The sequence below is a fragment of the Haliaeetus leucocephalus genome, unplaced genomic scaffold (genome assembly GCF_000737465.1).
Source record: "Haliaeetus leucocephalus isolate CR32 unplaced genomic scaffold, Haliaeetus_leucocephalus-4.0 Scaffold219, whole genome shotgun sequence".
Lineage (NCBI taxonomy): Eukaryota > Metazoa > Chordata > Aves > Accipitriformes > Accipitridae > Haliaeetus > Haliaeetus leucocephalus.
Window position 1 is genome coordinate 407,599 of NW_010972655.1, and position 11,326 is coordinate 418,924.

The 11,326-nt window shown below is 58.9% G+C and overlaps 1 protein-coding gene across 1 annotated transcript; it reads right to left on the reverse strand.

Moving 5' to 3' along the window:
* Positions 1-2,088: 2,088 nt before the first annotated feature.
* On the reverse strand, positions 2,089-10,758 carry CADM3 (cell adhesion molecule 3). The gene is made up of 9 exons (XM_010566939.1): positions 10,725-10,758; positions 9,620-9,760; positions 9,235-9,387; positions 8,868-9,005; positions 8,460-8,630; positions 7,760-7,850; positions 7,208-7,377; positions 3,764-3,889; positions 2,089-2,666 (listed from the first exon to the last, which is right to left on the reverse strand). The coding sequence occupies exons 1-9, from the start codon at positions 10,756-10,758 to the stop codon at positions 2,548-2,550; spliced, it is 1,143 nt and encodes a 380-aa protein (XP_010565241.1). The 3' UTR covers positions 2,089-2,547.
* Positions 10,759-11,326: the final 568 nt, after the last annotated feature.

An 11,326-nucleotide genomic window follows, 5' to 3' on the forward strand; every position in this document is an offset into this window, starting at 1 on the left:
AACCTCCCTGTCTGACTTCAGATTCCACATCCCCTTCCCTAGGGACCAGTTAACCCCCTTCCCTCCCAGACCCCCAGGCTGGGGCTTTCTTTGTAACCATCTACAGCACGTAGACTTACAATGAGATTAAATTATACTTGAAAACACATCCTTGCATTTTTATTTGAAGGAATTACGTCTATTCAACAGTGGACGTTAAAGATCTTCAGCAAAGCGTCAGGTCGCACATTCATACATGCTCAGTGTGCAGTGGAGTAGTTAACAGCATCGACATCTGCAGTGTTATCTCCGGCAGCAACGGTTGCATCCCTCGAAATGAGCTCGGAGCTACCGTTGGGACTCCAGGCCAACATCCTTCTCCAAAAAGATGGGAAGAACAATATCGAGAAAACTGCAGGTTTTCTTCACCATGTATGACGAAGGCTTTGTGCACTTCTCTCTTGAGATGCTAACACACTGCTGCCTGCGTGCTCCTGACACACGATTTAGCCACGGTGAACCTAGTCACATCCGTGCACGTGCCACAAATGCATCACTCATTCACACCCTGTGCCTGCCACCGAGCCATGCCTCTTCTTCCTCATCTGCTTGGCCCCAGCCCCCTTCCAGCCTCGCTTGCTCTGCAATGGCTTCCCTGCCAGCGTCCTCCTTGTGTCACATGCTCGCAGGGTCTGGATGTCAGCGACACTACCTGCCCCACAGGCCCCTGGTACCCCACGGCAGAGGACACAAGCTCTTCCTACCTCCAAGGTGAGGTTACCCACACCACTGAGGGCTTTTGCTCCTTCCCAAAGGGCTCTCCTCCTCCAGACAACCCAAAATCGAAGGGGTGCCCAGCCAAAGGGCAGCTCCTGCAAACCCCTTGTGTCCAGACCAAGAGGTCCTGGGAAGCTGGAAAACCTCATCCCAAGGGTGAGGGATGGGGCCTGGCTCCCCAGGGGGTATGGGGTGTCCTGCAGATGCTGGAGTGCGTAGCCCCCTGCAGCCCCACCCTGTGGGTCTGTGGTTGGGGTGGGCCAAGCAAACCCTGGGGACACGCTGGAGAGGTTGGGAAAGCTTCTTGTTTTTGTCTTGGAAGAGACAGTGAAACAGGTAGGAGGTAGGGCAAGCCCCGCCCCAAGCTTCCTTGGAGACCCCCAAACTACCGAGACACTAAACCCAGGCATTTCGGCCGCTGTTGGCTGCAGCCCTTGGAGCTGAGCGGGAAGCGGCCTTTTCTAAGCTCAAACCTGCTCTGGGAAGAGGCTCGGGAGGGAAGGGGGACAGACAGCTCCAAGAAGCAGACCCCGGTGGAGCCCCTCTCTGCACATCTCCTTGGCCAGAGGAATCCCAGGCCTCGTGCCACACTGGGCTGCTAGCGCTGGGGAGCGGGTTGTCTCCAGCTCAGCTCCCGTGGTGCCATCAGCTGTGTCAGCTCTAGTTCAAGCCACTCTCAGGGTCTAAACTACCTTTCCAGAGGCTCTGGGGGCCGCAGACCCAGCCCAGTGAAGAGGGAAGCGGCAGTGGTCGCAGGCCCACCGGCTCTCCCGGCTCTGCCTGGTGCTCCCAGCGCAGGTGGCCTCCTGCACTGAACATCTCAATAGATGGTTTGAATTGATATTTCCAATCTGAGAATTTGTAAAGTTGGGGCTTTTTCTCTGGATTCGCCCCCAAATCTCTGCCCTCCCCCCTCCCGCTGGGGTGGGACCAGGGAGCTGCAATGCTTGGCAGCTCCCAGTCTCTCTGGGGGCCTCAGCGGTTCCCACCCTGGAAGCTCACCCCCCCTTCACACATCTAGCGCACGAGGACAGCTCTCCTCCCAAATGGACACTGTTCGACAAGAACCACCAAGGATAAAATCAGGGCAGGGGCCTGGGGTCCCTCCCCGCTTGACCCCAGCCACGAGCCAAGACCTCAGAGGCAGAGACACTGCCTGTTGGCATCCTGCTCCTGTCCCGCTGGCCACGCTCCCCGTTCCAGCTGGGGCCGGGGCCATCACACAGCAGCCAAGGCTGGGGGGAGCAGTGGGAATGTGGGTCCCAGCTCTCAGTGGGAGGCATGGGGCGAGCGTTCATGACAGAGGGGCCACCCAGCTGCCCCGAGCTTGCACCAGAGCCTGGAGCTGATTTTATCCTTGGATGTCAAAGAAACCAAAATGGAGAGAAACAAAGGGAAGAGCTACATCGACCCCAGCCCAACATCCCAACCAAGGGCCCAAAGCAAAGAGCAGCCACGAAACCAAAGCAAAGGTCCAAAGGAAGAAGGAAAGTCGCTCACTCACTGGTTGGTCTGTGTTTTGCGCGAGCGCCGGTCGCAGGGATGGAGGTGCAAGCAAGCAAACAGGGCCGGGGCTCTCGCTGTTCGTAGTAATAACGTTTTGTACAAGTTCAAGAAGAAGCATCATGTCTCAGGCTGGTCGCTCTCTGCTCTCTGTCCTGCCATCCCTCTGTCCATCTGTCTGCCCATGCTGGGCGCGAGAGAAAATCAGTTGGGTTGAGTGGGGTTTGTGGTCTGGTTTCCATTTCCATCAGGGTCTGTTGGCTCCATTTCTCGCTCTCTCCAACGCCTCTAGATAAAATATTCCTTCTTGTCGTCGCCGCCGGCTTGGCCGCCCTCTGCATTAATGATGGCCGTGTCGGCATCTGGGGCGTCATCCGACCCCTTGGCCTCATGGGTCAGGTAGGTACCTGGGTGGGGAGAGGGGGTCAGCGTCACGGGGGGGCCTGCTGGCACCCCGCTCCCATGCAAGCAGGGGTAGGCTGGGCTGCCTGAGGGGCCCCCGTGGCAGAGCCTGAGGACTGGCTGGAAAGCAGAGTTGAGAGAAAAGTCCTTTGGGTTTGGCCTGAAATAGAAAAGTCACCAGTTTCCCTGGGACAAGCTCTGCCTGGGGACTGAACCTTGCCTGGGCTGCTCAAGGCCTTCACAGTTGTCTCTAGCCAGAGGATGAAACTGCCTCCTGCTTTGGAGGCAGCAGCCCTTGCCTGCATTTCCAGGCACGTTTCCTGCCCTCCCCACCATCTGCCCCTCCCTGCATCCCTGTCCCTGTTCCTCCTCAGAAAACTGGAGGGTTTCTCTGCAAAACTGCCATCTGCAAGGAGGTTCCAGCTCCCAGCTGCCCCCAGAACCAGCATGGCATGGGGCAGAAGCAGCAGCTTGGCTGAGCTCGGAGGGCAGGAATGGGGGGCTCTTACTCACACATCACCTCTGCTGGGTTTTGCCGATGTCTGGATGTGACCGTCTCCCCGTGTCTTATGCACATACCTGCTGGGCGGATGAAAAGTCCAGGGATGGGGAGATGGAAATGGTGGAGAAGGAGGAAGAGGAAGGCAGAGGGCTGGAGGAATAGCGAGGAGGGGAGGGAGAGGGAGGAGATGGGTTCAGGCACAGACAGGGACAGTAGCACGGGCAGTCCCAGGGCAGTGGGTACCAAGCCATGAAGGAGAGATAGAGAAATAGGGTAGGACCTGCCTCCACCTCTTGTTGCTCAGCTCCAAGGACTCACTGGGACATCTCCACGCTGGGGTTGGTGCCAGCATGGGCACGGGCAGCAGCTCCCAAACCCAGGAGCACTGGCTGTGCTGCATTTGTCCGGACAGTGGCAGGTCTGCAGGATGGGGAGCTGCCTCTCTTCACCCCTGCCCCACGCTGCTTGCTCACTTCGGGGATATATCCCTGCTACCAGCGACCCATCGAGGGGGGAGCATGCCCTGTGCTGCCTGCTCTGATGCAGCACAGGGGTCTTGGCTCTGCCCCCTGGCCCCCGTGCAGCTCCCCTGCCCCGTACCTTTGTGTCTGATCAGGTAGTGCCCCAACACGATGAGAAGACTCAGCAGGAGAAAGACAATGACAGCAACCACCCCGCCGATCACTGCATGGTACGTGCTGGAGGTCGAGGGCACCGGGCTGGCATCTGCCCAGATGGCAAAGGGAGAGAAAACAGAGAGAAGGTATGCTGCACACCCTGCTGAGCAGCAGAGGCTGCTGCTGCTCGTCCCACGGACCACTCAGGGCTGCAAACGGTCACCTTGGAGGGCCCAATCCTGCTTGGCTCAGTGCCATCAGCTTGATCTTGCTGCAGACGAAAGCTGTCAAGGTGGGAGTAAGAAAAGGGAAGGCAGCGGGGGAAGCAAGGAAGAGAAGCAATGGCCACTGGTACAGGCTCCTGCAGGGAGTGAGCCAAGAGGAGCCCCGATGGCTGTACTGGGAGCCCTGCCTGGATGAGAAGGCAGCCAAGAAGAGCTGCAGCGGGCAAACCCATCCCCATGCCCAGCTGCCTGTGATGTGCCCCAGAGAGCAGCACCGGCAACATGCTCTGTGCAGCCTGTAGTACCTCTGCCTTCAGGCATGGCCACGATCCCACCATCCCATCCTTCACCGTGGGATTTTTGCCCCAAAAGGGGAGGCTGAGCACACTGCAGAGCCAGGCTTGGTTCACTCTTCCCCTGTGCTGTGCCAGCAGGAAGGTGATGTGCAGGCTGGCATGGCCACACACTGCATCCCAAGGCGGAACCCCAAGGCCAGTCCCAAGTCAGCTGCATCTTGTAGCACAGTCTGCGCTGGGATCCTGCATTAGCCCTGGTACACAGGGACAAATCCTCCTTCCATTCCACTCTCATTGTGCCCTGTCAGCTTGGAGGGGACACAGCCACAGAAACATTCAAAGGGGGCATTCAGACGGGACAGGGTGGAAAAGACAACAGAGGAGGCAACAGGACAAAGGGACAACATCTCACACATATACAAGGCACAGGTTGCAGCTCACAGGCAGCTGCTGCCACAACCTGCCAGGAAGAGCTGGAAGGACCATTACGCAGCCCAGGCTCTGGGGCCTCAGCTCTTTCTGTTGCATACCACCACCTCAAAGTGCTGAGATGGTGGCTGCCGAGTCCACACATGCCAACAAGCAGCTGCACAGGGACTGGAGCCTGGCTGGGTGCCTGGGACGTGGCAAGGGTGTCCCTGGTCCAGGGCTGGGCCACCATCTTCCTGTGGAGCTTCTCCCGCTGGGCTGGTGAGCAGTGGGTCCGTAAAGAGAGAGAAAAGGAGCTTACGGTACCTTGGATGGGAGCTGGAGTGAAGGATGAAGCGGTGGCCATGGAAGCATGAGAGATGGGCTGGGAAGGGCCTGGCGGAGGGGCTGGAGTGGAGTGAACATGTGGGGTGGGGAGCTGGGAAAGATCTGGGGAGGACGACAAAAACACAGGGACACGAATCAACCCTGGTAGGTACCAGTGAGGGGTGACACAGCTCATTGGAGAGGACCCTGGCTCTCCCCAGCCTGATGGGACCCATTCTTCTCAGCAGCTCCTTCCACAACCCCTTTCTTGGCCATGGGTCCTGCTCCTCTTCTCCTGCCACCGTCCTCTGGGACACACTGCTGTGAACATCTTCCCCCATCTCCTACCCTGCCAGCACGCCCAGTCACACCTTCCTCCATGAGAGACCCCACTGGGACCCTCCTGCCTGGGAGCCCTAGGACTGCGGTGGCTGTAAAGTGTCTCCCACCATGAGATGCCACCTACACTTTTCTATGCACACCCTCAGGGATCGCTCCACCTCTGCTCTCCCTTGCTACTGAGCAAGGTGGCCGCTGCGGCAGGCAGGCTTGAGGGCTCAGCTGGGCAAGGTGGCTGCTCCAGTGATGATGCCTGAGACCTGAGTGGCTCTGGGCAAAAAGAGGTGGGATTTGACAAGGGGAACCAACCCTAGGTGTGGAGCTCCTCTGCCAGGAGCTGTGACACCAAGCAGGTGGGGGACACTGGTGTTCTGGGTGCCGTGTGCTCGTAGACAGTGTCAAGCACCCTGGACGCTGCTGTGAGCCAGTGGATGGGTGCTGAGCACCCCAGGGGCTGCTGTGCTCCTGGATAGATGCGGAGGGCTCTGGGTGCTGCTGGGTTCTCACAGCCAGGCTCAGGAACCAGCTCCCTGGGCAGACCCCGCAGCCAGGGGGATGGGGGCAGGACACAAGGGGTGATGAAGGAACGACTGCACAGGCTTAGGCATTTAGGGGCTCATCCTGGGCAGGCAGAGGAAAGGGACTCAGGGAGACAGGGTGCCCAAGGTGCACACTGCTGCCATGTGCTCCCTCTACCCACAGCCTTATTGGAAGGGAAGGACGCCAAGAGTGCTTAAAACAGGAGGGGAGGGAAAGGGGATGGGAAAGGGAAGAGCTGGAACATGTAGGAGTGCTGGAAGATGGAAAGTCCAAGGCTGGTAGAGAGGAGAGAGATAGCAAGAGATTTGGCAGAAGAGGAGGATAACCCCAAATCCAAGGCCAAAAACTCAGGGAAACAGGCTCCTACCAACATGGGAAAGCTGCCGGGCAAGGGCCTGGGTGCTGAGCACAGGAACCAGGGCAGCACTGCCACCAGCCGGGGATGGGCTGGAGAAGCGCTTGCAGCCCTGTGCAGCGTACAGCTCTGCTCCACGTGTGACGCACGGTGCTTGGACGTAGCAGGGCACAACGACAGCAAACATGGCAGCAGAGCACAGTCGGGGTGGGGGGGGTGGTGAGGGGACAGCACCGTGCGGGGAGGTGGCAGGTGCTGCCCCTTCCCACGCAAGAATGGGTGTCAAGTGGTGATACACTCTGGGGACGTGGGATGCAATGCAAGCCTCTAGCTCCAGTAGCTCAGGGCAAGCCATGAGGCCCATCTCCAGAAGCTTGGGACAGGGCTGCCAGGGCACCTCATGGTTTGAAATGGTCAGCGCTGCCTGGAAATCCTCTTTGGCTTGTGGTGGCAGTATACAGAGGCTTCCTGCCTCTGACAGGCTCAGGAGCACTGGTCTCTCCTCCTGTCCCAGAGACTCCAGCAGAGTCCTGCCTGCAGCCCCTGCAGTTCCCCCATCACATCCCCACTCCCCATCAGAGGCAACAGGGACTGAGCTCAGCCTGGGCCATGCGGTGTCCCTACCCCAACACCCCCCAAAACTGCTCTCTGCCCTTCTTGGCCCCAGGCAGTGGCCCTGCACAGTGCAGGGAAGGATGCAGGGGCTGGATGCGGCCAGAGGAGCTGGAGATACAGTGCTCTGCCAGCGAGCGCACCAAGACCCAGCTGCATGCATGCACCCACCCTGCACCACAAAGCCCCGCTCTGACCATAGCCTTCCCTGGATCCGTGCACCCCTTCACATCACAGGCAGATGCAGCTGCAACGGAAGCGGCTGTGCCAACCAGCAGCTGCCAGGAGAAACTGGGTGATGCCAGGTGCCCTGTGGTCCCGCTTACCACTGACGTCGAGGTTGTACTTGGCCACAACACTGCCCATGGAGCTGGTGGCTGTGCAGACGTAGGTGCCGCTGTCACTCTTGTTGAGGAAGGGGAAGATGAGGACGCTGTCAGAGCTCAGCTGCAGGGGCGCATCACTGCCCTCCTTCTCCCACAGGAACTCCTGGGGGCTGCAGAGCAGGATAGTGGTGAGGCACTGCCATTCTCCCCAGCACCCTGGGTGGGCTGGGTCAAAGTGGAGTCCCTGGCCGGGCAGTGGAGGGGGCAACGAAGGCGTGGAAGTATTTAAACAGGAGGGAAATACCCCGTTTAGAGATGAGCCAAGATGGATCTGCTGCTCGAGGGAGAAAACAGAGGCTTTGCCTGTTCTCTGTGGGGGTGCCTGGCTCTACCTGGAGCATCAATGCAAGGCCAGTGCCTGGCCCTGAGCCCATACAGTGCTACCTGCAATGCCTGCCCAAGCTCTGGGGAGAGCTAAGTGGTGGTTTCGGGAGCCTGGCAGTGGGAGGAGGAGTTGGCCAGGGCCTGGTGGGGCTGAAAAGGGGGCCTTACATGGGGTTGCCCTGCCCGTCGCACTGCAGCTGGAGCTTCTCGCCTTCCCGCGGGTACTGGGGATGCGGCTCGATCTTTGCTGTCGGCTTGTCTGAAAAAGGAGGAAAGGCACAGTTGGGTGACTGCCTGTCCCTGCCCAACACTGTGCAGGGGCCTGCTGGCACCCCAAAACCCTGCCCCTGCACCCTGTCTCGGCCTCAGCTCTGCATCTGCAAGAGTGCAGTGTAAGTGCACCTGTGGGTGGTAGGGTGCACAGTGATGGGGGTCGGCACTCTGGGGGTGCACAGTGCAGTTCCCACGTCCCCTCACCCTGTGATCACAGGGGACACTCAAGACAAGGGGAATGGGAACAGGCAGGACATGGGAAATGGTGCAGGCAGGTAGCAGGGGATGGCACAGACAAGTCTTAGGGAGATGGGGACAGGCAGAAAACAGGGACAGGCAGGGGAAACCAAGGGTGGGCACGTGCAGGGGAAGTGTCACTGCACAGCTCCCCTACATGTGACCGCTGTGCATGCAGGTTGATGAGCTCGTATGCATGTATGTGTAATGGCTGTATGTACATATAAGTGTAGGGCAACGTGTGTGATGTCTGCTGAACTATGGTAATACTGAGGCCTCCTCCATCTCTCCCACTTCTCCACAGCCCTGTCCCCTTTCCCCAGGTGGCCCTGTCCCTTCATCCCCATGCACCACGTACAGTGGACCTGCAGCTTCTGTGTGGTTGACCTCTCGGAGTTCTGCAGGGACTCATGGTCCACGGTGCAGGTCACCTCAGCTTCGTTGTCCTCCTTGGTGACGCGGAACTCCACCCGACTGCTCACGGTGAAGGTCTTTCCGTTGGGGTCCTCCACCACCTCGGTGCCCTCGTCTGTGGGGACAGCGGACTGTTAGAGCTGATGAACACAGTACCCCAGCAGAGGCATGAGGCTGACATGCATGTTGAGTAAGAGACATCCTGACCCCATCCCTCTGTTGGCAGTAGCATAGGATGCCAGTGTGGTCAAGCACTGGGCAAATCTGCAACCCCTGGTGTCCCACCTGCCTCCATGGTGTTCCCCAGCCACCTCAGTCCCTTGGGGCAAAGCCCCACTACTTGGGCACCCACCCGTCAGCTCCTTGTTGCCCTTCTTCCACCGGAGCTGGGCTGCGGGCTTGCTGCCAGAGGACCGGCAGGTCAGCCGGGCTATCTTCTCCTCATCAATGGGCTGCTCATGGCCAAAGATTTGGGGTTTCTGGGGGATTCCTGGCAGAAGAGGCAAGAAATACAACAGCCTATTAGCTGTGTGTATGCTGCCACCCAGAGACGGATGCACATGCAGAGACATGTCAATAAACATTGCAAGGATGAGTTAACAGGTAGGTAGGTATACAGGAGTAGCAGAGATGAACAGCTGTATGGACAGCATCTTGCAGGCAGGGCAGTAGCTGGCAGGAGATGGGAGCAGGTGCGGGGGCTGCCACCAGTGGCTTACCCAGCACAGTGACCAGGGCCTTTGCAGTCCGCACAGGCATGGTGAAGATGGAGCAGGTGTATTCGCCCTCGTCCGACAGCACCACATCACTGATGCTGATGGTCAGCTCATTAGGTGTGGACCTCTCCAGCTGGATCCTGTTATCTCGCAGGGCTGGGGGAAAAGGGACAACAGGGTGAGTGACTGGTTCAGTATCACCACACCCCTCTGCTAGCTCATATTGTGCCTGGTGGCATCACTGTAGGTGGGAAGCAGGAGGGAATATCACCCTCTGGGGCACCACCGGCCCTGGTCCGCTTTCCCTCTGCCTCACCATTGCTCTGGTCCTGGAGCTGGCTCCTCTCCCCAGGCAGCCCTCTCCCATCCCCAGTTCCTGCACATGTACCTCGTTTCTCCCCAAAGTAGAGGGTCTGCTGGGCAGGATTGGACCACTGCAGTGAGGAGTCATCAGGATCCTCCACCTGGCACTTGAGCACCACTGTACCACCGGCCACCACAGTCTCATCCGACGTCGTGGGCTGGCTCTCTGGACACAGACAGGAGAGGTTAGCAGGGGCCCTGGGCATTGCCTCTCCCCAGGTGTGCGTGAGCATCACTGAGCAACCAAACGAAGGGAGGGAGGAACACAGCAGTGTCCCCAAAACCCCTGGGACAAGTAGGGCTCCAGTGCTGGGCTGAACACAGCTTGCTTGGGACAACCTTTTTTCCAGCTGACCCCAAGCCCTGGATGGCCAGGCTACACAGACTGGAGTAGGGGGACTAGGTCACCCTGGGTCAGCTGCTCTCAGTGGCAGCATGGAGGGGCATGGGGAAGAGGAGCAGATGTTGCCAGAGGTCTGGCTGGATCCAGGGAGACTGTCAGTGTGAGTGTATGCCAGTGTGCACATGTGTATATCTGGGAGCATCTGTACAGCCCCTTGAGCACAGATGTGCACACACACATGTGCTCATGGGTGAGTGTCCCTCTCCAGGGCTTCTATTGCACAGGCAGCATGCTTGGAGCAGAGCTGTCCTGTGCACCCTGGGGACAACAGGGACCTGCCCATGGGCATGTGTCAGCCCAGGTTTCCCACTGCGATCCCATTCCCCAGCATGGAATGGCCCTGTCACAGCTGCAGAAGCAAGGACAGAAGGCTGGACACATCCTGCCACCCAACCTGCAGCACCTGCTGGGACGGCTGCTCCCGGGGTGCTACTGTCCTCAGGCAGTAGGCTCCATGCCAACCTGCACAGACATCAGTGTCAGGCCTGGCTCTAAGCACAGCCCCTGGGGCTGCTGGAAGATACAGGCAGCTGGTGCCTACCAGGCATGAGCAGATCCAGGCAGGAGCAAGGGTACTCCAGGAGGCAGCAGGAGATCCTGGCACCAGCACAGGCACCTGGGGAGGCAGCAAGCTCTGCTCTACCATCTTGGCAGTCATAGCAAGCCAGAGCTCACACCCATGGTGCCTCTGTGCCAAGCATCCCATGCAATGGGATGCTCCACTGACCATCTCCACCCCTGCCTCCAGCAAAAGCATCCATGGTCCACTAAGCGTGGCCTGTGGGGTGCAGTCAGTGGCCCACTCTCCATGTCATTCCTTAAGGGGATTTTTCTCTTGCTCATGCTGCTCTTGGGCTATGCACGTCCCTTCCCAGACTGCGTTTCCTCAGCTAAGACATTGTCCTTCGCTTCCTTCAGGCTCCTCAGAGGGCTCCACACTGCCAAGCAGCCCAAGGGCAGAGAAGAGCAGCAACAGGATCAGATCCCCCCCCCCCCTCACCGCCTGCCCCAAGGACAGCTATTTTGGGAAAGCTGATGTGCCAGTGAGCTGAGCTGCACAGGGAGAAGGGGAACGCTGGCTCTCCCAGCCTGGGGGCTGCACACCCTCCTCTCCCAGCTGGGCCCACAGGCAGCCACATGGACAAGAGGGAGGAACACAGATGCTGCTGCTGTTTGCACTTTGCTCATGTGCTGGACACGGGGCTTCACAAACTGTCATATTCTGCCTCAGCTCAAGTTATGTTTAGGCAGGGACTCATCCTCAGGACCCCCAAGCCTTGGGCGATCCTGCCTGTGTGCCCACACAGCCAGCAGTGCAGTCCTAATTTC